At 47.1% G+C, this 25,611-nt stretch overlaps 2 protein-coding genes across 2 annotated transcripts; one reads left to right on the top strand and one right to left on the bottom strand.

Annotated features, from left to right (window-relative positions):
• Positions 1 to 8,189: 8,189 nt before the first annotated feature.
• LOC129325429 (transforming growth factor beta-2 proprotein-like) lies at positions 8,190 to 17,076 on the bottom strand. Its single transcript, XM_054973065.1, has 9 exons — positions 16,882 to 17,076; positions 16,401 to 16,518; positions 14,244 to 14,546; positions 12,827 to 12,990; positions 12,123 to 12,255; positions 11,608 to 11,718; positions 11,358 to 11,523; positions 9,410 to 9,563; positions 8,190 to 8,348 (listed from the first exon to the last, which is right to left on the bottom strand). Exons 1-9 carry the CDS (start codon positions 17,074 to 17,076, stop codon positions 8,190 to 8,192), a joined length of 1,503 nt encoding a protein of 500 aa, XP_054829040.1.
• A 33-nt stretch (positions 17,077 to 17,109) lies between these two features.
• Positions 17,110 to 19,385, top strand: LOC129325421 (uncharacterized). The gene is made up of 2 exons (XM_054973051.1): positions 17,110 to 17,376; positions 18,672 to 19,385. The coding sequence occupies exons 1-2, from the start codon at positions 17,110 to 17,112 to the stop codon at positions 19,383 to 19,385; spliced, it is 981 nt and encodes a 326-aa protein (XP_054829026.1).
• The last annotated feature ends 6,226 nt before the right edge of the window (positions 19,386 to 25,611 follow it).

Genomic DNA, 25,611 nt, shown 5'->3' with positions numbered 1-25,611 from the left:
AGTGTTCAATTATTTTTCCTAAAACTAAAGGACAGAAAAATGACCTACCCTCACTGATCTGAGCTTACTTTTTTCTGTTCAGGGAGTTATACCTAGATACAGACTCATGCAGGAATACTGGAGAGGTGATCCCTTCTAATGAAGTGATTCTCACACAGTAATTCATTGCAGTTCTAAGATTCACATGTGACTCCCATGTATTTAGAAAAATCCAGGTTGCCTCAGCTAACCAGCTAACTTCTCTGGATCCAAGAGGACTGGCAGAGCTGGAAAACTGCTTGTCCTCTGCCTCCTCATATAATTACATCTGTGTCATTATATACCGTCTGGGGATTGGGATATCTTCAGCCCTGCTTGTTTGTGAATGAACGTGTCTTTCAGTTATGATCTGCATCAGAGACCCTTCAGAGCCAGTTTGGTGTAGTGGTTAAGAGCACGGGACTCTAATCTGGAGAGCCGGGTTTGATTCCCCACTCCTCCGCTTGAAGCCAGCTGGGTGACTTTGGGCTAGTCACAGCTCCTAGCTCTCTCAGCCCCATCCACCTCACAGGGTGTTTTGTTGTGGGGATAATAATGACATACTTTGTAAACCACTCTGAGTGGGTGTTAAGTTGTCCTAAAGGGAGGTATATAGATCGAATGTTGTTGTTGTTGTTGTTGTTGTTATTCTGTACTCCCTACCCAGAGAGTTCAGGGATCTGCCTGGGAGGGGACCCTTTCTGGAGTGGTACCCCAATTACAGAGCTCTCTCCCCAGGAGGGGAGTACCATAATATTCGTTGGACGTGCCTTATCATCTTTCAGGCTGTCCCATTTGGAAGATGAAGCCCGCCCATTTTGTCAGAGCTTTTAGTAATATTTAATTTGTAGGTTTCTTTTTTAAAAGCACAACTGTATTGTTCTTTATGGCACGATTTGGTTGTTTTTAAATGTGGGTATTGCATTTGAACTGCCGCGTTTTCCTTCTTTTAGCAGAATTGCGAGATAGAACAGCACCGATAAAATGTTTAAAAATGTACCCAAACATGATCGTATAACCTGTGGCCCGCATCTTTTCCTCTTTCCAATTTCCTTCCTTATCCCCAATCCTGACCAGGTACATACAATTCTGTCTGGAGCATGGGACAACGTATCAGCCACTGGAAGTTGGCCCACCAACGTGGGTACCATGTGGATCAGATAACACAAGTGAGTACAAACCATGGCCAGGAAAGGGTAATGGAGTGCAGGAGTGGGTAGAAGCAGTGGGCCAGTGCTGCTATTAGGCAGCAGATTTTTGAGTACAGTTAAGGGACAACTGATTAATATTTACCAATTATTATTTTTAACACCATAGCAGGGCGAGCATTTTTTGCCTTGAACAACAAAAACGTAGGCTGTGTCTGTACATCCAGAAAAGAGGGGTTGCGTGGGACACTGGATTTGGGATGACGGAGGGCCAAATATGTGAATTGGCGGGTCAGTGATCAGGTCCCCCCACCTGCATTGTTTCTCCCATAATCTGAATTGCTATTAACCCAGGGTCTACCAGAGGTAACAAAAGTTCACAGTGAGATGATTTCTCTGAGTAAACCTGAATGCTGGGGAGGAATCAAAGACACTCCCCACCCCACTGCCTCAATGCCTCCTTCATTCACCCCAATATATGGTTGCTTTTTAAATTTAAGGAATACGTTTAGACAGGGCTTTTTCTGGGAAAAGAGGTGGTGGAACTCAGAGGGTCGCCCTTGGAGACAATGGTCACATGGCTGGTGGCCCCGCCCCCTGATCTCCAGACAGAGGAGAGTTTAGATTGCCCTCCCAGCCATGTGACCATTTTCAAGAGATTCCAGAACTCCGTTCCACTGCGTTCCAGCTGAAAAAAAGCCCTGCGTTTAGAGATCTAATTGCAGACGCTCAACATACTTTGTAGTTTGACCATGCATACTTGAGAGTATAGGAATAATAGTGGCGGGGTGTGTCCTACTTGGGGGGGGCATGGCTCTGTGGTAGAGCATCTGCTTTGCATGTAGAAGGTCCCTGGTTCAATCCTGGTATCTCCTGTTAAAAGCTTCCGGTAGAAAGTGATATGGAAAGACTTCCACCTGTGACCCTGGAGAGCTGCTGCCAGACAGAGTAGGCGATACTGGCCTTGATGGACCAATGATCTGACTCAGTGAAAGGCAGCTTCACATCTTCACTAGCTGGTCACTATTAGAAGGGGCTGGATCTTACTACTACGCTCAGCTAAGTGCTAGAGGGTCTAACCCAGGGACTAGAGTCTCTGTCAATCTTTGGAAAGGGAAGGCTGCACCTGTAATTCATTCATTCTTTATTTCCTTATAGGACAAATATCAGAAGCATACAATTATGAAACATGAGAGGGATACCAAAGCAGCTGTAAGTGCCCCACGAATACCCATTAGCCCACTTGGTCCTTGCTCCCAGCTGTTTACATCCCATCCTAAGTAATCTGCAAAACCTGCATTGGACCCTGGAGCCTTCTTTCCCCCCTGGGCTACGAGCCCTTTGAACCCCTATTTCCCTTCCTGTCTGCCCTCTGCTTGCGATGCCACACAGTTTTAGATTGGAGAAGAGAAATTGACAAAGCCTTCCAGGAGGCAAAGATGAAATTAAGAAACCCTGGCTGAATCCACACGCCCTCAGAGCATCCCGGCATTGCGCTAAATGTTCGCTAACCACCCAGAAGTATAGTGTCTTTCTAGCGTGATTCAGAGGGGATTCAGCCCCTCTGATCTCCACCAGCTCTGTCTTTTAAACTATGCTTCCCGGCTAACGTTGCGTCTGCCTACACTTGACGAACACGCACTGAGGCGTCTCATGTAGAGAGACTGTCTCCAAAGCTCATACCCTGGAAATCTGGTTGGTCTTTAAGGTGCTACTGGACCCAAATCTTACTTGTCCCTCAGGTGCCTTTGCCCTTTCTGGAAGTGATAGAGGAAGAAGCTTTGGAAATCCTAAAAGAGACTCTGAAAGGTAAGGAGCTCCAAAGGGGAAAGAGAGCTTGTTATATGGAGGGAGGAAATGTGTATTTATGTACATAGAGATATATATTGCACCCAGGTTCAGCTAGCCGGCTCACGGTTGACTCAGCCTTCCATCCTTCCAAGGTCGGTAAAATGAGTACCCAGTTTCCTGGGGGTAAAGTGTAGATGACTGGGGAAGGCCACCCCGTAACAAAAAATCTGCCAAGAAAATGTTGTGATGCAACATCCCCCCCATGGGTCAGTAATGACTCGGTGCTTGCACAAGGGGGACTATACCTTTTTACCTTAATTAAACTACCTTTGGTTAGTGCAAGTCACTCCACTAACTATGGTTAGTTAGGATCCATCAAGCCAGGATCTGCAACAATGGTTTGAAGTTGCTTTTCTTTAATCATAGGTTCTCTTTACACATGCGCTAAATGCAAGTTTGATTTGGGAAACCCCAACTCAACTCACATTTGTGTGACCTGACGCTTACCTTTAAAATGGGTGGGGGGGATCGGCTCTGGTGCGTTTACGGAAGCAAGAGGAGCATCTTCATTCTCTCCTTTGTGTTCCGTGCACTAGCAGAGAAGGGCCATGGGGGGGAGGTCTATTTGTTTCACGGCTGGTTATGCATATCTGACCAGGATGTCTAACCACATCTGGGGAGGTTTGTGGAACCAGCAGTATGTCATTTAGCTTTCTCCCCATGGCCCTTCTCTGCTAGTTAAAGCGCGGCGGTGGGGTGGGGGTGGAAAGGAGGGGATGAAGACACTCCACCTGTTTCTGTCCACTTAACGGGAACCAATTTGTGCCCCCTCCCTTTAAAGGTAAACTTCAGATCACTCATTAAATGTGACTTGTGTTGGGTTTCCCCCCAATTAAACTTGCGTTTAGCTCACGTGCAAAAAGCCCCACAGCTAGGTTGCTTCCCCACAGAGGTTTGCTCCATTTTGGCATCATTGTATTAACATGAGAGGAAAGGCAGATCTCTGCAACAAAAAGGGGCTGGAGTCCTTCCCACATGCTGCCGTTGCAGTCCAAATTGGGCACCCAGATACCTGGGAGGAGTTTTCAGCGCCGAACTCCAGGCAGATGTGTTGACAGTCCGCTTGTCTTCCATGTTGATTTTGTAAAATGTCAATCAACCTGGCCCCTTTAGCATCCAGCTTGAAAGCATGTTATGCCTTCAATAATTGGTATCCTCATACCCTGAGGTGGAGCAGCTGCTGGGGTCCAAGCCTTCTAGCAGGGTCCAGTGTTGCCACACACACCCCGCACAACCCAGTGCCACCAAGAAAGGGACTGTGGGCAGTGCAGGAGGCTGGGGCATTGGAAGGTCTCACGAGCGAGTTGGTGAAAGATGCCCAGGCTGGTGGAAAGAGTGAGGGTGGGTGGATAAGAAGGAGATTGTGAGTGGGAGTTTGGTGTGGGCAGAGAAGGGAGGGGGCGGGTCGCAAAACCTGGAACCAGTTCTGATGCTGTTCCAAACCTAGATTCTCCATATCTGTAGAATCGTGGCGCACCTATTAAGGTAATATGTAAAATTCACCTTGTGTTCCTGTCTTTGTGTATCCTGCCCACCACGTCTCCTCAGACTACCAGAAGCATCTTGGAATGAATCATGTCCTTACAATACAGCTGGAAGAGCGGGCTGAAAAACTGCACCTTCGATTGAAGGGGAGGGGAGTGATTGAATAAGGGGGGCACATGCTAAGAAAGGCTCCCTTCTAGAGAACTAGTGGAGCTCTGAGAAATGGGGAGTGGAAAGAGTAAAGGATATCTGTTTGTCAACTGGTGTTTGTTTGCTTCCTGTTTGAGGGACCAGGGGCTGTGGACTTGGGGCAGTTATGAAATGGCAGATCGACGCGGCTGTGTGTATGCTGTGAACCTGCAGGTGTGGTCAGGCAACTGGGTGGTGTGTTTGGATAATTAAAATGTGAGTTGATCAAACCTAATTTGATGACAAACTGTAGCTAATCTGAACAGGAAAATTAATGGCATCGGTAAATAACAAGCAGAAGTAATTACTGTTTGCATATCCTTTGGCCTCTCCACAAGGCAGTAGGCAGAGATTGACTTAGCAGATCTGTCACTGACATGAGCAGTGTCCAGTCCAGAAGAGTTTGCCAGTGTTTCCATTGAACAGGATTGTGCTGATTGGTATTTTGAAGCACAGTGTTTTGGATTTCAACTAGATACTGCACTATGTGACTTTGGGAAAGCTTTCTAATTCTGCATCAGCACCAGTCCTGTTTCCATGAGCTGTTTTGTTATCTGGGCTGTACTGGTTGCTCTGCAGGGCTTGGGGCAAAGCTATGCATGTACCCAGTGATAAGCATGTACCCAGTGCTACAAAGATGGCAGGTCGGGGGGGAGGAATAATGGCAGAAGCCTGGCCTTACTCACCCCAGTACATGATACAGTACCTGTAGGGGAAAACAGACGCAAACACTTTGTTCAGTAGACAGAGGAGGACATAGACTTGCTAACATCCAGGTGGAACCTAGAGATCATCCGGAATTACAACTGATCTCCAGCCTGCACAGATCAGTTCCCCTGGAGAAAAGGGCTGTTTGGGGGGTGGGCTCTATGGCATTATACCATGCTGAGGTCCCTCCCCTCCTAAACCCTGCCCTTTCCAGGCTCTGCCTCCAGATCCAGGAATTTCCCAACCCAGAGTTGGCAACTCAAAGGAGGGTATGAGGCAAAAGTTAAGCTGAGTGCCCCATCTCCAGTAAACACACACAAATCAGACGAGATGAGATGCAAGAGATCAATAACAAGGAAGGATTAAGATTCAGGTCCAGTAGCCTTAAAGTCCAACTAGATTTTCAAAGTATGGAAAAGCTCTATAGTATAGAAAGCTCTAGATTTCCAGAGCTTTTGAGAGTCAGAGCTCCCTTCGTCAGGGTCAGATCATGTGTGTTAGAAAACCACTGAGTTAGACTCTTGAGATCCTTCAACTGTTGTACTTAACCTGGAATACACAATTTATTCTTTTGGTTTTTACAGGGAATCCAGATAAGAGTCGTTTTCGACCCACTTTTTTATGCATTGGTTGCATAGTAAAAATGATGTGTTGGGGGGAGGTAAACTTGGCCCAGCGGTGCAGGATACTGGCATGAGGAATTCTGTGTGTCCAGTTTGGTCTGCTTGTTGGTTTCAGCTTGTTCCATCTCTGCTGCAGGTCCTTCAGTTTCAGTCTCAGACTTTTCAACATCTGTGTTTTCACATTGTACCCAGAGGTGCAATTGAATCACAGGACTTGTAGTCGTATATAATTAATACATGGGACTCACGAATTTATGCAACAAGGAATCTATAATTAGTATTTGGAACTCACTACCACAAGAAGTACTGATGGCCATTTTCTTGGGCAGCTTTAAGGAGAATTAGACCAATTCATGGAGGTGGAGAGAGTGACCCATGCTCATCGGCTGTGATGGCTAAATGGAGCCTCCATATTCGGAGGCAGTGTGCTTTTGAATGCCAGTTTTGGGGAGATATCGGCAGTCAAAGCCAAAAGCCTCCAAGCCTTGCCTGCTCAGAGGCCTTCCAGGAACATCTAGGCCGATTCCAGATGGCCCCCCCCGCCTCGCGAAACGTCGCGCGTCGTAGCGCAGAAAACGCGAAATATCGCGTTTTCTCGCGTGAGTTTTGCCCGATGTCACGCAAAACTCGCGCGAGAAAACGCGATATTTCGCGTTTTCTGTGCGATGATGCGCGACGACGTGCAACGTTTTGCGAGGCGGGGGGGCATCTGGAATCGGCCCTGGTTGGCCTCTACAGGAAATAAGATGCTGCACTGGGTGGGCTATTTGTCTAATCCAGCAAGATGCTTCTTGTGTTCTCATATAAACACTTAAGGTTCATGTAGGGTTTGGTACCTTGAATAGCAGCCTCCCCTAGGCACAACTTTGGAAAGTCCGGGAGAGTGTGGTATGGCATGGAGAAGGCCCTCAATTTTTCAAAGACACGATTATTTCAGATGCTGAGTGTCCGGCTTTCCAGTTAAGGTTGGCGTTTAGGTAGGAACATGGGATGGTGTGCCGCAAGATAATTAAATTAACTAGCCAGAAAATGTCATTATTGCTTCCTGGGCCAAATTAGTCACTTGAAAAAAACACTTAGAAACTTGAGGACAAAACCCTTCTTCCGAATCTGGGGTTTTGCAAGGGGGAGGGTGGAACAGGACGGGCCGCTGAGTTCAGAGAGCATGCAACCTGCCTCTGCTTTATGGCATTCCCTTAAGTGTAATTCTGGACCCATGCCCAGCCCTACCCCACACCCTCCCCACATCCCCTATGCTGGGGCGGGGAGATGCTGGGACTCTGTCTCAATCGGAGTGTCATATTTACACACGGATCCAAAAACCACAAAGCTCCGCTCTCAAATATTTACCTGCAGCTCAGTGGTGGCTCCCCGCCCCAGCCCCCTCTGTCTGCCTCCCTTCCTATCTCTCCCGCTCCCCACACATACATACAGCTCCAAAACACAGCCTTGTTTCTCTTGGTGCCCTATATCCCCCTTTCCCTATCAAGGGACCCTTTGTCCAGCAACCTGCTTCTCCACATGCCAGGCTGCCCTCTGTTTGCACTCGCCTCCCCGGTGCCAACCCTTCGACAGGCACTTGGTTTGGGATATATGTATGTATGCATAGCTAGGCCCCTGAGGGCTGCTGTGTGACTTCCTCTGAAAGAAGCAGAAGCGTAGATTCCCGTCAGTGGGACAGATCTCTGCTGTGTGCACAGGGCTTCGCTCACGCTGCCGTTTTCTAGAGAGAGAGAGCCCCAGAGCCTCCTGCCAGAAACAAATGGTGGGATAATAAAGAGGTCTCTGAGCGCCATTCTCTTGCCACAGAGCAAATGAACTCAGGCCCTATGTAAATGAGATTATGAGGCGGGGCGCCCTGGCAGGCTTCAGCCCCAGAGTATCTCATTTCTGTTTGATAAGGAACCAACTCGGGGGCAACAGTAAGACTCCACTCTTCAGATTAGCCAGGCAAAAGTAAAGATGGAAAAGTCCTTTGCTGATGGTGAGGAACCACAGGAGGCGGAGGAACCTCTTGCTAATGGGCTGGGGCAGAATAAAAGGGCAGAGACTCTTACTGGTGGGTGGAGCAAGGTCATGGGAGGAGCCAGGGTCCCCCAAGCCCGGCTTTTCTGGTCTATGTCCCAGAGTGACGCCGACTTCCCAGCATCCGCAACACCAGTTCACCTCAGCGACAACGGCAAGACTTCACAACCATGTTGCTGAGCTGCTGTACTTTGGGAGAACGGCCTACGTAGTAGAGGATGGTCAAGGGCTCCAGTTCCTGAGGGACACAGCAAGGGGCGGCTGAGGCTTCGGGGTTCAGCTTGTTGTACAACGGGAGCACCTGAAGGGTGGGGAACAGAGAGGCTGTTAGGAAGGCTACCTGCTTGTGAACCTTGCTCCTCCAGCTCCTGAACCCGGCCTTGGATCTCAGCTCAAAATAAAAGTCTCTGCCCATTCCCCCTTGCGGCTCAATCCCTAGAATCTCACCACGGGGCGCCGCTGCCCGTCCCTCTCCTTTGTAAATCCCTCATTTTGCTGAAATACTTGGTTTAAACCCTGAAACGTTTTAATCAATCCGTGGGTTAGATTAATAAAAACATGTCCTACTAAAAGACTGCCCGCAATTAACCAGGCACCAGGTTTTCAAATGTATTCTTATGTATTTTTTGTAATACAAGTGCCTATACAAACAGGAAATAGTGAGCACCTACGTTGAAGGCACGTTCCCCTATGAAACAGGAGGATAAGCCTCTTCCGTAATGGTTCGTGTCTGATTTGCGCTGATGTTATCATTTATCCCATCCAGATGGGAATGCCTCTTCTAGATTCTGCCTGCTGTGACAGATTCAGATCCCCTTCCCACACACGGAAAGGAATGCCTCTTCTCAGGGCTTTTTTTCTGGGAAACGAGATGGTGGAACTCAGGGGGTCGCCCTCGGAGACAATGGTCACATGGCTGGTGGCCCCGCCCCCTGATCTCCAGACAGAGGGGAGTTTAGATTGCCCTCCACACCGCTCGGTGGCACGGAGAGCAATCTAAACTCCCCTCTGTCTGGAGATCAGGGGGCGGGGCCACCAGCCATGTGACCATTTTCAAGAGGTTCCGGAACTCCGTTCCCCCACGTTCCTCCTGAAAAAAAGCCCTGCCTCTTCTAAAGTGGTGCTTGCCCCATGTATGGGCATTATCCAAGAAAAGTCTTTTCCATTTTCTCATCCAGGCAGGAATGCTTCTTCTAGGGTGATGCTTGCTACTGCACACCCAGTGTAAAAACAAAATGTATGCTTTGTGACTTCTGCTTTATACATGTTCATGCTAATCTGTGCCCATAATCACAAAGGGAAAGTTGAGAGTTGGGTTCAGGGATCCGTTCACCCCGAGGGCGCAGCACAAGCCATTCTCACCATGTTATATTGTGTGTCCGTGCTCCACACATAGCGACAGGTCCCAGCACAGAAATTTGCCTTGTAGCCTTTTGGCTGGTGGATCCATTTCCACTTCAGATCTTTGCGGAAATCAATGTATAGAGTGCGGAGACAACAGCCCTGGTCTGTACTCCTGGGAAGGAAAGCGTAAGGAGCAGAATCCACACCATGTTAACTATAGGAACTCATGGCCACAGGAGGGAACAATGGCTAGTAGCAAAAACAGCCACTGTAAGTAAATGGGGTTGGTCTTATGCTAATAGCTGAACCTGTGATGAAAGTAACAATATGTGGTCAGGTGCAGACATCATTAAATACAAATAGTACAAGTTTCAAGGCGGTGAGTCAAGGTTTTGTTTCTGAAAAGAGTGATAAAGGACTCAGGCTTGCATGGATCTCCTAGCACATGCAGCGTGTAAGGAAAGACGGCGGTGGTGAAAAAAACTCCCTAAATGCTCAGCGATACTATTCTTTATTATATATTACTTCATCTCTGTGTTGCTGTGCTTCTAAAAATCTGTCTTTTAACCCATCATTCTCCCCACCAGGAGCTCAGGGTAGCATCTACCACCACTCCTCATTTATTATCATCACTTCAACCCTATCAGGTAGGTTAGGCTAACAGCTAGCACAAGATTAACCAGTGAGTTTTATGGGAGAAGGATTTGAACCCAGAACTCTCTAGTCTGACATTTAACTACTGCATCACACTGGCTCTCCTTTTAAAGAGGAGATGGACACAACAGCAGGGGCGTTGTTAAGTGGGTGTGGCTAAAGGAGGAGAACAGCCAGAGGAAAACCACTAGTGCTTTTTTCCAATTGCACCTTTCAGCCACGTTTGCCAGAAACATAATCTCTGTTCCCGATAATGTGTAATTATGTCTACCAGAAACAGAAGGCCAAATAGTGTGTATGAGCAGATCATCACAGTTATGAAACCTGAACATTGCTAGATGGATAGTTATATCCCACTATTGTCAAAGAGTAGTGAAACATCAGCCCTGTTCACATGCCACAGTGAACACACGCGCATCCTGCACGTACGTGAGTACATCTGTCAGAAAGAGCCAACGTGTTCAGTTTATCAATGAAACCAGGGACCGGTACGTTGAGAAATACACATTCAGCTGTACATGTGTCAAAAATAACATAAGAATTACTCAGTACATATATAAAGAAAAATCAAGAGTAAGTGAACTACCATTCCCTTGGTCACAGTGGGGGATCACCACAACTGACTGGGGCTTCCTGCCACCAATCAGCTGACTGGTGGGGGGGGAAAGGGGGGGTTGTCAGCATCCTGACACACTGATGTTACACTCCATGTTCCCGGAAGTAACATCAACACATTGCCAAAAGGTGTCATGGAAGCTCTAGCATTTGGGGAAACACTCTGGTTAACCACAGAGCTTTCTTCAAATGCTAGAGTGTCCCCAAGCATTCACCAGTGATGTGCTGACACTTCTGGGGCACACAGGGAATGAGTTAAGCACATCACTGGTGACATAATTATGTTGCCAATAAGTCCCTCCATCACCTGGTGTGTCCTCATTGGGCAACCCTGATTATATGTGCATTCATTGGAATATGAAAAAGAAAGTAGGGATGGTCATACCACCGACCAGCCACTAGAGGTCCCTCAGTCAATGCCTTTCTTTTTTGCCCTGTGGCATATGGAAATCATATACACAAGATGTCAGGCAGGGTGCCTGAAGAGACTGGGAGCAAGGTGGAAAGAATACACAAGTTGGAAAAAGAGGCAGCAAAAAGCCTCTAGTGAGGGGCAGGTGGGGCTACCAGAAGCAAAGTTAACCTCAGCAGCTTTTGTGGCCTCCCATAAGTGAAAAGGGGAAGCCACAAACCCTCCTGAATTAGGTATCTCAGGGCCCTCCGTTATGCAGATTTCTAAATTACTAGGGTTCCTCACCTGGTACAGGTAGGAGCATTTGCAGCTCGACGGCGCCGCCCCTTTGGGGGAGGCTCCAGGCGGTGTGGGGGCAGCAGCGTGAGGATCAAATGGGGGGCTTTGCCAGTAAGGTCTGGGGGTCGTGCGCGCCCTTTCCAAGCCTCCTTGATGAGATCGTCATCCAGCCCTACATGTATGGAAAGCAGTCGTAGATCTTGGGAGAAGGGGCCACTGCCTCCCACCCCCCACCCCGCCTCAGCAACCTTCATACCTGCAAAGCGCACCTCCAGCTCTTCGCTGTGGTTGGGGTTGATCGTGTTCCCGGCGGGGACGTAAGTGCAGCAAGGACAGTGCACCCCCAATTTCAGGCCCAGGTTTCTCTCTGCAGAGGAAACGGAAGACAAACACCGAGGATTCAGATACTGCCAGCAGAAGAGCAAATTGCAGCAGCATCTTTTAAAACTCAGCTCTGTTCCTCTGTCTTTTAATGGCAGCAACTTGAGGGCCAAGCTAGAAGTGACGAAGTACACTTGAATGGCAAGTGAACAGGGAGGAATACATGTGAGTCTGTTCACTTGCCGTTCAAGTGTAATTCATTACTTCTAGCTTGGCCCTTAGATAGGAACTGAGCATGGGAGGATTAGCCCAGTACTGTGTCTCCATCGTGCCAGGAAAACAACCAATAAAATACTGGTCCTCTGGAAACCACTGCCTTGAAACTTGAAAATGGTAAAAAAAACTTTCACTCAATACAAATAGGCTTGAGAAGAAAAAGGCAGCACTTGCCTCTTTTATCCAGCCACTGGCTGAGAGTATCAGTGACATCAAACGACACCCACTCAGCCCGGTCTGTTGGCCGCAGCGTCCGACTCTCCACATAACGCTGGGTTGGTGCGGTGGGCTCCCTTGCACGGACCACCTGTGGGAAATATAACCTGTCATGAATGTGCCCAGGCTTGTGCGTCAAATTGTAGGGCCAAGCCAAAAAAAACCCAACCCTGAAAATGCCAATCCTTTCAACAAACAGAATTACTTCATTTTGTTGGCAAAAGGTCCAGTGCTTATATTAGTGTTATGAGAGATTCAATCGGTGCAGTTTTTCTTGTTGAATGCTTGAGGAAACTGTACATGTTGAATTTCAGGCTCTCGGGATGCTGTTAGCGGCACAGCCAGAGGCAACATTCCAGCAGGAGACATTTGGGAGATAAAACCAGGAGGAATGGAGACAGTGTGATGCAGTGGTTACATAGGACAAAGACAGGGGAGGCTCAGGTTCCCATTCCGGCACAGTCATAAAGCTTGCAGTCTTTTCCAGACCACCTCACAGGGTTGTTGTGAGGAGAAAAAGGAGGAGGAAAATGCCACGACTACTTCCTTGGAGGAAGGGCAGAATAAAAAGGTGATAGGCGGGTGGGCCCTTCCGTTCCAGCGGAGGGTGTCCTAAAGAGCAACGCTTTGTCCCGGAGAGGGGAATGCTACAGGGCCCTCACCTGATACAGCTCCACCCGTTGCTCCGTGGCTCGGGCCCGTGGGTTCGGCACCCGGTAGACACGCAGCTCAGCTTGAACAAGACTACTGAGGTCCGGCTCAGCTCCTGAGACGTCGAAGCGCAGAAGGCGGGAGAAGGGACTGGGCTGGGTGCTTGCGATTGTGTCTGTGAGAGGAGAAAGGGGCAGGTGGGCATCAGTGCCTCGCAAAAGTCGGGTTGCCAACCTCCAGGTGGAGGCTGGAGATCTCCCAGAATTCCAACTGATCTCCAGGCAACAAAGGTCGGTTCCCTCGAGAAATGGCTGCTTTGGACTTTATGGCATTATACCCTCCTGAGCCCCCACCGTTCCCCAAAACACCCCTTCCTTAGGCTCCACCCCCCAAATCTTCAGGAATTTTCCCAATTTGGAATTGACAGCCCTAAAGAACTGACCAAACATTCACTTATTTACATTCAAGCTATCCCCACACCAATTCAAAGGGTTCTTACTTTCTGTTTATTTTATTTTATTTATTATTAAATGTATAGTCTGTTCTCCCCGCAAGCAGGCTCAGAGTGGATCACATCAATTTAAAGGCGTAAAATAAAACAGATAAAACCGGTAGCATACGAAGAAGCAAATCTAATTTCACAAATCCACCCTCAGCAGCGCACATTGCACAGTCCCGTCTACAATCATTTGGGGCCCGCAGTGGCCGCTGGCAGTCAGCAGATGAAAGAAGCAAAAATCAGGGAGGGGACCCCCCCCTAGCATTTAGTGTTCACAATTTTGAATTGATTTCAATTTTAAAATGCAATTGGTTGTATCCCTGGAGATATCTTGGTGATCCAGCGAGGAACGGGTGAACCACTCACACTCACAAAGGACTGCGGGGCGATTGGAAGTTGACCTGATAGGATGGCCTGATAGGGACGTTCAGACATGCAAGACATCACTAATTGTGGCAGTCATCGCACAAAGCTAATATGAACAGGGCCTTATCTTTTGCCTTCTAAGAACATAAGAAAAGCCCTGCTAGATCAGACCTTTTGGGCCAGCCTCCTGTTTCCTACAGCGGCCAATAAAATGCCGCACGCTGGATCAGACAAAATTGGGTCCCTCCAGGCCAGCCTCCTGTTTCTACCATTGGTCAACCAGATCTCTATGATAATCCTACCGGTTAGGGCATGAAGGCAACAGGCCTCCTCCTCCTATTCAGTGATATTCTGCCTCTGTACATGGAGGTTCCATTTAGTTATCATTGCTAATTGCTATTGATAGACCTATCCAAGTTGCTGTCTCCCCTCCCAGTGTATCCATCCCCATCCTTCTCCCCTCCCAGTGTATCCATCTCTCGTATGCTTTGCTTTTGCCATTCCTCCTACCCAATGGCAACCATCTCCTACCCTCCGCCCCCACACCCGGTCACACCCCTTACTGTCAGTGTGCCCAGGGGGCAACATGTCCACCCGCCGCACTTCCTTGGCATAGTATTCCTCTTCCTCGCTGCTGCTCCTCCCGTCACAAGCCGCCCGCTCTCGTGTCAACTCGCGCGTGCTGTTGTACAGTAACATCACCTCAGGAGGCGGTTGCTCGGGCACCCCTTGCTCCTCTTCAGGAGGTGCCACCATCTGCAGCTTGCTGAGGATTTGTCCTCGTACAGCCTGTACCCGCAGGGCCCGGGCCGCCTCCAGGTCCAAGGTTTGGCAGGTGGAGAGCGCCAAGGCTGTGCCACCAGGGCCTGCAACCAATGTTACCCACAGGAGCAAAAGCCAGAGCATGCTGAGGGGGACCAGATTCCCCTGAAAGCCGAACTAGCCAGAGGAGTTCTCGGTACCCTCTGATGTGGTTACGCTCCAGTCTGCAGCTTATGGTAGGAAATCCAGATGACCCTCTTGGTGCAGTTGGCAAGAGTATGAAGGAAGACAGGCTTGGGAGTCTCTGAGGTTGTCCCGATAAGCCCACCGATTCTTGGAAGGGTTGCAAAATCCCAGGTCAGGAGCTGGGGGGTGATGAGCAGGCCCCTTTCTCGGCACTGTTGTCACCCTGCATACTGCTGCGTCCGGCTCTCTTGCAACCCTTTTCACTGTGCTGGAAGTCTGGCAAGGACTTCTTCAGGGCTCTCTCCCTCCATCCCCTCAGGAAACCTCTCTCTCTCTTCCCCCCTCCCAGCCTTGCCCACACATCCTCCACCCTCTTCCTGCCACATCTTTTTCGCTCCACAGAGCAAGCATTGATTCAGCTGGCCACAAGACCTAAAGCTTTCGCAAAGCATGCCTTGACACAGACCCTGTCCCGCCCATCCTCTTGCCCTGCTCAAAGCTGGGTAGATCTCTTTGGGCCGGCTTTTGCAAGCTGGTTTATGGAAATGCATGTAAATTGCCCGATGCACCACCCTCTGGTTTTACAGCTCAGGCTGAGCTATCAGAAGGGGGTGGGGAAGGTGATTTAAAACAACAAACAACTGCACCATCTTGGCCAGCTCAATTGAAAATTGGTTAGATATTGACCCTGCTTGACCTAGATCCTCACCCTCTACTGGAAATAAAACACAACTCTTCTATATTGCATGTGAGAATAACTCCAAGGGAAAGTGACTGGGGGCCATGCCTAAGTGGGGGGACATTTCCTTTGCATACAGAAGGTCCCAAGTTCAATTCCAGGGGTCTCCAATAGAAAGGATCGGATTAAGGTGATATGAAATATCTTGACCTGAGACCTGGACAGCTGCTGCCAGTCAGAGCAGACAATACTGATCCTGACAGACCATAAGCCTGACTCAGTTGAAGGCAGTAGAAAAGATCACGAGTCCCGTAGCACCTGTAAGACTAACAAAATTTGGGATATGGTATGAGCTTTCGTGAATCACAGCTCACTTCATCAGATCACTGAAGAAATGACCTGTGACTCACAAAATCTCATTCCCTACCACAAATTATGCTAGTCTTAATAGGTGCTACTGGACTCTTGCTCTTTTCTACTGCTACAGACAGACTTAACACAGCTACCCATCTTGATTTATCTGAGAGCTAAGCTACAAGTGACGCCTGACACAGGTTGGACACTTGTCAGCTTACCTCAAGTTTTGATGGGAAATGTAGGCGTCCTGGTTTTACAGCTTGGCTCTCCATTACAGCTGCAAGACCAGGATGCCTACATTTCCCATCAAAACTTGAGGGAAGCTGACAAGTGTCCAACCTGTGTCCGGCGTCACTTGTAGCTTGGCTCTCAATTGAAGGCAGTTTCATGTGGCTCAGTAACAGGTCATCTCCTTTGCTCAACATCTGAGACTTGGAAAAAATATCCATCTGTGGACATTTTGATACTAATGGTCGTTGGTCTTAATTCATACGTATCTACACATGTAGACAAGTACGTGCGTTTAGTATCAATAGATGGACACGCATGCACACGAATGGATAGGAGCTTAGCAAAGCGGTTAAAGAAGCTGCATAGAAAGCTTCCGGGGTTTGAATTCTACTCTTGTCGCCACTTGTCTGCAACCTTGTTGACTGCCTGGCGCTTTGGAAAACTCGAAAGCTGGCACGCTTTTTAAAAAATTCTGCTTTTTCAACACAGGCTGAATCCACATTACCTTTTTCCCCGCAGTTTTTCCGGATATCTTCCGTTTGCCTCCAATCCGCGATTTTGTCTTTTCCGTTCACATCTCCACCTCCAATCCGCCTTTTCCGCGCGTCCTCGCGGTCACACGCCTGCCCGAAAACCGTTTTTTTGGGCGGGACCTTTTTTCCCCGCCTTTTTTTTTTTTTTTAAAAAAAACATTTTCCGTTATAACGGACATGCGTAATAAAGAAACATAACCCATTCGAAACATCAAATGAGCACAGCAACACCATTGGTCCGCGTTTCTTGGCGGGGTTTTTAAAAACGTTATAAAAGGGGAAGTGTATGGGGAAAAACTCTTTGTGGGTTTGAGTGGTTGTTTGGTGTTTTTGGAGTTGGTGTTTTTGCAATCTGTGTTTTTTGAAATGGATCCTATTCTGGCTATCATCGGGCATGTGCTTCTGATTATGATGGCATGCCAGTCTCAGATGCTGCTGGCCTACTGGCGGTACCGTGCCCAAAGGCGCAGGGCTGTTGCTAGATTTTTGTCCAGCAACTCGTTTACCACCTTTGCAATGACGCGTGCACGAAGACGACGGCGCCAGCCCCGACACCAGTGGTTTTTCCTGGCAGAGATGCAGGAACCGAGGCAGCATTGGGTATACCCACGCAGCACGGATTGGTGGGAGAACATCGTGCTGCGACATTGGGATGAGCATCGGTGGATTCGCCGTTTCAGAATGTCCAAGGGCACATTTTTGGAGTTGGTCGCCGCTCTCCGTCCAACGCTTCAGCGAAAGACAACAACCTTCCGCTCCCCGATTTCTGTTGAGCGCAGAGTAGCTGTTGCGATCTGGTGGCTTGCAAGCGGCACGAGTTACCAGGTCACCAGTGACTTGTTCGGACTTGGCAAGTCAACTGTTGCCTCGGCAGTTGTAGAATTCTGCCTTGCCGTCGAGCTCCACCTGCTTTCCCGAACGGTTCTCTTTGGAGACTCTATTACCCAGGTAAGTTATATAGTGAACTAGCTGAATTTCGTTATGCCGGTCATCCTTAAAAAAAAAAATTCTGTGCTGCCTCTTAAAAACCTTATAAAAACCCTTTTATTCACAGTGCTGCCACCCTCCCCTACGCTTCCACCCCCTGAAAGAAACCATAGGTACACTGGAGTCATGGTTTGCACTGTGTCTCATGCCACATCACTGTAAAACTGGATTAGCAATTCCTACACAAACACATTTGCGGATGACCTTTTAAATTGTGGTGAGCGGCATCACAATAGTGGACATGTGTCTCTGCTATGGCACGTCCACTGCTGCAATGTTAATGCCAGCAGAATTTAGGCAACAAAAATTTTACTTTGTTCCAATTCTCATTAAGTGAAATCCGAACACATCCTCTCTTAGTGCCAGTCACCCACCACATTCAGGTTCTGATGGCATAATTGTGATTTTGGATCACTGGGGTCATTGTCTGCACAGCGTGTCATGCCACAGAATAGTGCAACTGGGCGGACAATTCTTTCCCGTGTTCTTTGTGTTAAAAAAAAAAAATTGTTCAGCTTTGTTATTGGCCCCATGGGACTGCAATGGTGTCTCCAGTTGCGCATTGTTAATGCTTGCTATCCCTGGGTCAAAAGTAGACCTCTGTATGGAGACTACATCTTCGATTGCTGTTGACATGACTAAGGCATCAATTTTACAGTGTCTGACGGTTTTTTTTTGGTTCTTCGGTTACAGTTTAATCGAAGCTGCATGATGGAGCAGAGAGAGACCATATCGTTCTCTTTCTGGTTTTGAATGAACAGAATGCAACTTCTATGGTCTTATCCCCCCCAAAAATAAGTTATTCGAATTATGCCACCACGTGAAAAATCCCCTCTCTATTCCTTGGAAACATCTCAATGACATTTGTAGTGGATGTCCCTGGAACAAAGCAAGAAACATTGTTACACAGTAAATGTTCACATTGCTTTCATGTGCCAATCACTGTAACTTTCATGGCAACTGTCTTTGAATCATTGGACATGAGAGATAGGAATAGTCAGCAGTGAAATAGATGTGGATTGAGTTACGTAAGGGCTTTGAACACTTCAGAACACATTTAACAATCTGCTACGAACCCATTTGTAATAGTTCCTTCAAGCATCAAGCTATATCAACCCTGGGCATTTTGTTAATTGGACTACTGTGGAATCTTTTCCTTCTATCAGTATTGAAACAACACTTTACCGTGCTTCCTAATTTTTCCCTCAGTTTGGTTAAACAATAGTCTTTGTTCCCCACCCTATCTTTTCAAACAGATAATGGATGGCTTCAGGAGGATGGGGTTTCCTCACTGCGTGGGAGCAGTCGACGGGACACATATCGCCATTTGTGCCCCTGGTGGCCATCCAGAGCAGTATGGCAACAGGAAAAACTTCTCCTCGATACTGCTCCAGGGGACTGTGGACCACAGAGGAAGGTTTGTGGACGCCGAGGTGGGGTGGAGTGGCAAAAACCATGATGCGTTTGTTTTTGCCCACTCCGCCCTGTGTTCTGCGATGGACTCTGGCGCACTGATCCCCGATAACCACGACATGGTTTTGGATGGGATTAGAATTCCACCTGTGATTTTGGCTGACGGTGCATATCCCATGCGCAGATGGCTCATGAAGCCATACGGCCGAACCGCAACAACGACCGCACAGCGGAATTTTGATCGGCAACTTGCTCGCTGTAGGAACGTGGTGGAAAGGAGCTTCGGTAGATTGAAATCCAGGTGGAGGTGTCTCTCACACAGGCTGCAGATTAGAGAGCAAAATGTCATCTCAGTTGTGACTGCATGTGTGGTGCTCCACAATTTGTGCGAGAGCAAAGGTCACCCGATAGTGGGTGGCGGTGAATGCCCCTCACCGGTGCTGCTGTCCCAACAGGAGGAGCAAGATTACAATGGCAACACCGGGTACCTTGCGGAGGGCAAGATGGTCCGCGATGCCCTTGCCAGACATATCTTGGGAAGGATGGACTCACTCTGAGATTGCTTGTGTGTGTTGGCCAAACGTGAATACCGGAACAACACTCATGTTAACCGGGCTCAAGACAGAAAGAAACACTGTGATTGGGGTTGCAAAAATTCTTCTTTCCTCTTGTATGTTAATAAAAATTACTCTACATAAAGTTAGAGAATCTCTCCTAATATTTTTCTTACTTGATTTAGAATATTTAAGTTTAAGCTTTGGAAGGAGAATTGAAATGTGTAGTGTTGTTGATTTGCCTCACAGAATGCGATAATTCCTGTTTGTTTACATGGTTAAGCACAAGGCGGTGTGACAACAGATTAAAAATTGATATTTCCAAATGAACCATCATTTTGGAAATTTCCAAAGTCTCCAACAATGACATTTTCACAGCCAACCATTGCTTAATATGTTTGTCTTTGAAGCATTAGAGAAAACAACGTTCTAGGATACATCCAAGCACGCAGTCTGGGAAAAAGGGGGAGAAATCGGCTTAGGAATGGCCAGACACATCAAGGAAAGCCACAGCAGCCACTTTGCAGGATGTGCTTTTTAGAACAAACCGAGATCTACTTGAAATAACTCATGGGTTACTGAATTATCTTTGTCATGTTCCAACTCGCCCTGAGAACACTGGTTCTTGAAAATCAAAAATGCACAAATCATTGTTAGTCAGAAAGGTGCTTCCCGTCCCATAAATATTTTTTGCAAGCTTAGCTTAAAATAGCAGACTCCGCGATCCATTGGCTAGATGCATCAGTGTACAAACATCTCGGAGGCAATCTCAAATCATTGATTATCACAGGACATGATTTAGATTTAGATAACATCTTCTCACCTCACATGAGAGAATACATCTTTTCCAGTAATTGTGTTTCTTTCATTTGATCAGGAAAGGGTGACTAGTTTGGAGACACAAACGTAACATGATTGGGGCTCCCCTTTTGGGGGGGGGTTGGGTATCTCCAAGAGCTGGCTAACTGTGTTATTAGATATTGGGTTGACACAAGACACATCTTGAGTGAGAATGGGGACAATTTTCACCGTTGTGTATGCCGGTGTGGTTTATTTGGGAACTGTCCTTTGTCTCAGTCAGAGGCCCGACAAGTCATGGAATTGGATATAACTAAGGGAAGACAGGAGGGGGTGGACAAAATTCAGATTGCACATGCCATGACTGATCTAACCAAAAAAGGGGGGGACTGCGGTGTTGAAAGCACGGGACTGAGTGTGTGGGCAACGGTTGAGATCATGGAAACCCAACAATAGCGCAAACACTGCCCATAAGTGTGGTTGAGGCCATGCCAGAAAGAAACCACCATTATCAGCCTGGATCAGAATTCTCATGGAAAAGCCCATCCATGTCGACACACTACTGGTGTGCTCCTGCTGGAGCTGGGCGTGAGTATGGACCATAAACCACGTTGGCCTGGATTGATGTGTCCTCTGCAAGTGCTGAAAATGCAGTTTGCAGAAAAACAAAAATGCATGAACGTTATAAGAAGGTGCAAACATTATTTTTTTCATGAAGTGGAAATTTGAAATTGTGGCTATACATTGTTAGGAACACCAAGCAAAAATTTTAATTAACACAACTACAATTATTAAAACTGTGGCAACAACATAACCAAAGACTCATCCTAGGACGACACTGCACAATGTTCAGAGGGTCAGCCTATCTCTAGGTTTGCCAACGCATGACCGTCTGGTGTTGGGGTGCCTGTTAGAGACAGTTAAAACGTCCTGAGACAACTGTTCTGTTTCTTGCGTGACAAATGTTTGCCGGTGTTGACTGGCTAGCATCTCTCCAAGTGCTTTCAATGTTTGGACAGCATCAGTCATCACAGCAATGTTACTTTGCCATGCTCTGGCAAAGTTGTCACTTTCCGACCTTGCTTGCTCCAAAAACTCTCTCTGTAGCCTCCTCTCATCCGACCTCCATTCACACATGACCTCTCTGTCATTCCTCCACTCTGCGAGATGAGCATCATGTTCCTGCCGAGATCGGTTCATCATTTGGTCAGCCACGCCATATAGTGCTGCGTTACGCCTCTTCCTGTTTCTGATCTGGTTTAACCTTGTCCCCGGAGAAAGTTCTGCCAAACATGCGTTCAATCTTCCTAATTGTGTGAAAGATAACTTTTGTCATTGATCCACACACATTAATTCCACTACAGCCATGTATAATCACGAAGCATTACAGAAAGTATTGTGATGGTGGGATGTGCCCCACACTGGCCCCAAGCAAAGAAGGGAATTGGCATGACAGGAGCACTGGTCTTCCATGTGACACAATGGTAACCGAAAACACAAGTTGCAGTTCAGAAAACATCAGTCCATGCATAGATTGCCATGCACACCTGTGGATTGATTACCATTTGCTGTTGGGGATTGTCAAATAAGTATGTCGGAGAGGATCGATTCCAGTGTGCGATCCACAAATTTATGAGGTGATGCGTAACAACCATTTTAAACATTACAGGTGTGTGTTCCGAGATGAGAGACATACCACTGTTTCGAATTAGCAAGTACACAGATCCTTACTTTTCTAACCGATGATGAATAATCCACTCACCATTGTTGTCGCGCAAGCGATGGGCCATTGGCAGGTCAGATTCACTGTCCGCGTCATCCTCAGCACTGGCACTGGTGGGATTGTTCTCTGCAAATCGAAGCGTGTGACATTATGAGTGATTAAAAAGGCTGTTCCTTGGTTAAGTAACGCGGAAAAATCCTGGATGTCCTCCGTTCTCCAGGTTTGTGGCCAGATGGGGTTGTCACCGGATCATGGTATGCAGAAGTTTGGAAATGCAGATGCTATCTCTCTGGGATGACAGCAGAGGGACAAATTGTTTCCATTTCCAAAGTCTCCAATTCAGTTTTCAGTAAAATACGTAAAGGTTCAATGTGGGCACTGTAACACATGGAATGAGATTAACTGCATGCATAAATGGACTCCTGATGTTGTAATAACCTGAATGTCTGCAGGACACGGGTACCGCTGTTCTTGCAAGGACAGCGATCTTGTCTGTGTCTTAACAGTTCTAAAAACACCAAACCATCCACCTTTCACAGCAACATTCAAATAAGTGTGATTCTCAGAAGGGCACTATGAATTTGACAAAACATTTTTTTTTAAAAAAGGAACCATATAGTTTAACATTTTCACGGGGGAATGTACTCAGCTTTGAAATCACACGTGATGGTGACCTGCACTCCTCACTGTAGAAAAGGAAGGGTGACATCTTCATGGGCAGTTATGTGCTTAAACAACATAAACCTTGTCTTGTCTGGATGGGTCATCTCTTTTAAAAAAAGAAATTGAAATATGCCAGCACATGATATCCCCAAATCATTATCACGCTTTTCAGGTGGGGTTCTCACAATAGAATGAAATCTGAAAAATAACCATTAAACAAGAAATACAAATTTGGCCCCCAACAGGCACACTCAATACCCACCCTTGTCTTCCAGTCCATCTATGGTGCGGTCAAGGTCATCATCGGCTACATCCGTGGACGATGTTGAGTTATTTTCTGGAGTCAAGGAAAAAAATATCACATTATTAGCTTTTTACAAAGGTGAGCGTGCGCACAGACAGAAATTGGTTTGTCTCACTTTTATGTTGTCTGGTGTGCACTCACGTTCATACATGGTCGTTGGTGACGAGGTCCTCAAGAGGGCAGAATCCACGGTCACCAAATCGTGAGTAAATAACTCTTCAGATCCCTCCATTATTACATCAGGCCTGTTCAGCTCCTGGCGACCAATACCCAAATTCAAGCTGCGTGCAATTCTTCTTGGCTTCACACTCGCATCACCTCTCAATATACTGTCCAGCTCCCTAAAGTATGGGCAGGTGATTGGTCCATTGCCTGAGGTGGAATTGTGAGCAATCACGCGTTTGTACTCCAAACGCATAGCTTTGGTTTTATTCCGGCATTCCAACGCTGTGCGTTGATGGCCACGGGAGGACATCATCAGTGCGATTTTTTGAAAGCAATCAATGTTTCTGTGGGAGCTCCTGAGGGCTTCTTGAATTTTCTCCTCTCCCCAAAAAGAAAGCAAGTCCAGCACCTCGCGTTCCCTCCATGTTACAGATCTAAATGAAGCTGGTGCGAGGTCTGTCATATTTAAGCAATTGCTCTCAATGCCCCAATCTCCCAAATATCAGATGACAAATGAAGATTATACTTCCCTTCCACCTTTTGACGGAGGCGCAAACAGAATGCTGTGATCCCCAGTCGCTCAGAGGTTGACCTGAACTGTGTTCTCCCGCGGTTTGTTCAATCTATTCCCTGACCATGCGCAAAACAGCCCAACGGCTACCGTTCCTCTCTCCTGCCCTTTTATCTATTTTTATATTTCAATATTCCGTTATATCGAAGTTTTGTTAAAATGGAGGAACGAAAGAAACGTGGCAAACACCGAAGCGTTGTCTGTTCTTTGTGTTGGGGTGGTTGTATTTCTATTTTTTAAACTGTCAGTTCTGCGACCAAACTTTCAAATGTGCAGTTGCCTCAATCCTGCAAAAGCCGTGTTTTGCGACCAAGATGCGGATCCTCAGAGATTAATTCTAGTGTGTATTTTAACAGCGTTTCCCAGTATGTCCTCCTGGTCACTGGTTTTCTTTTTAAAAAAAATTAATTAAAAATTGATACATTTGCGCGGGAAAGCAAGGCAGTCTCCAGAGTTGATTTTCCTCCTTTTTGCAGAAGAACATGTCTCATTGGACAAAATTCAAGCGAGAGACCAATGAACTGTCTGTATTTTCGCGCCTCTTAGTAGCCGTTTTTTGCTCGTGTTAGTTCTCGTTCAATGTTTTTTTTGTAATATCGATCTCACAATACGATGGCCGGACGGGCTAAGGGAGTCTTCTGGACAGATGAAGAGGTGGAGACACTTCTGGACCTCATTGCACGCTCAGGGAAAGCTGAGCGTGTGATGAAGAGCACTCATTTGCCAACCAAGCTAATATTTCACAGGCTTGCAAGGCAAATGAGTGCTCGTGGTTACCAGCGGACCCCCGAGCAGTGTAGGTCCAAATTCAAAAGGGTAAAAGGTGATTTTTATGGGGCGCTGGAAGCTTGGCAGGGGATTCCTCGCCAAAGCGGAAAGCCCCCCTACTTCACCAGTCTCATGCACCTCTGGGATCTCTCCGGAAGACCAAGCTGGCAGACCCGAAGACATGCTGGTAAGTTTTTTTTTTTATAATTTGCGTTCTGTAAGTGTGACTTGAAAGCTCTCCCTTTGGCTTTCTCAGGACACAGCGGATTCCCTTGCTTCTGGGAATGTCCTGTTATCTGTCCCTTTACTTTTGCGAAATAATGTAAGATAGATAGAGTCTTGAGGCGTGCTAGCGTGAATTAGAATGGATTCCACCATTGATTGGTGTTTGAGAGAAGTTGAGAAAGTAAAAAATTCTTAGCTTTCCTAGAAATGTGCATGCAACACAGTCTTTCCCCCCAATATCAATAACATTGGTTTATTTTGTTTTCATTAATAGAAAGGATGACTGTTATGTTTGAGTCTGAGTTGATTCTCTGATGCTTGGCCTGTTTCCTTCTCAGCCATACTTCGTGGAAGAGTTGCGGCTCATCGTGCGGGTGAGGAAGAAGAGGAGGAAGCTCAGGAAATTCCTCCACAGTCACCTGAACAAACCGCCCCAGAGGACACAGAGGTTCCAGGGACACAGCAGCACTCTGGTGAGCCTAGTACCGAAATTTCCACTAAGTGCTGGTCACAAGTCGCACGGGTCAACAATTCAATAGCACGGTGCTCTAATTCGGCACATCAGAACAGATGAAGTGTCGTCCTTTGGCATTCCTTTATTTTCAAGCTTGGTGTTTAATGGTACAGGTTGTGCACGTGCGGGACATTGTGCTGCTTGAACATGCTTTATCCTTAAGTATTTGCTCTGCTGAAATCAAAAATTTACAGTTCCCAACACATGCTCCTAAGCTGCATTGACAAAGTGAAAATCAATAACGCTATTTCTTCAAATTTTTAAAGTGCCCTGTTTTTTTCTTTCACAGTTGAAGAAAGCGCCCCGGGAACGTCGGCAGAGGATGCTCCCTCAACTAGTGCTCCAAGAATAACCAAAACCCAACCCAGGAGGAGAAGTGTGGAGGACATTCTCACCGCAATGGAGGCCATGGAAGGAAGACTGGGTGCCTCCAGTAAGTGTTGTTTTGACAGGTGAGATAAACCCTTCACTTGGAAGATGATAATATCTATCCACTTC

The sequence above is a fragment of the Eublepharis macularius genome, chromosome 1 (assembly GCF_028583425.1).
Source record: "Eublepharis macularius isolate TG4126 chromosome 1, MPM_Emac_v1.0, whole genome shotgun sequence".
NCBI lineage: Eukaryota > Metazoa > Chordata > Lepidosauria > Squamata > Eublepharidae > Eublepharis > Eublepharis macularius.
Note: the sequence above shows the minus strand (reverse complement) of the source record. Positions and strands in the feature narration are given on the sequence as shown.

What these genes read in the sequence shown, in the direction of transcription:
- LOC129325429 (XM_054973065.1), bottom strand. Translation starts at nt 17,076, where the DNA reads ATGTCGCAGCACGATGTTCTCCCACCAATCCGTGCTGCGTGGGTATAC. An exon ending in AACGGGTGGAGCTGTATCAG is followed by an intron (nt 12,256 to 12,826) that starts GTGAGGGCCCTG and finishes TATTTCCCACAG; the next exon opens with GTGGTCCGTGCAAGGGAGCC. An exon ending in AATGCTCCTACCTGTACCAG is followed by an intron (nt 9,564 to 11,357) that starts GTGAGGAACCCT and finishes TTTCCTTCCCAG; the next exon opens with GAGTACAGACCAGGGCTGTT.
- LOC129325421 (XM_054973051.1), top strand. Translation starts at nt 17,110, where the DNA reads ATGTCCAAGGGCACATTTTTGGAGTTGGTCGCCGCTCTCCGTCCAACG. An exon ending in TTGGAGACTCTATTACCCAG is followed by an intron (nt 17,377 to 18,671) that starts GTAAGTTATATA and finishes CTTTTCAAACAG; the next exon opens with ATAATGGATGGCTTCAGGAG.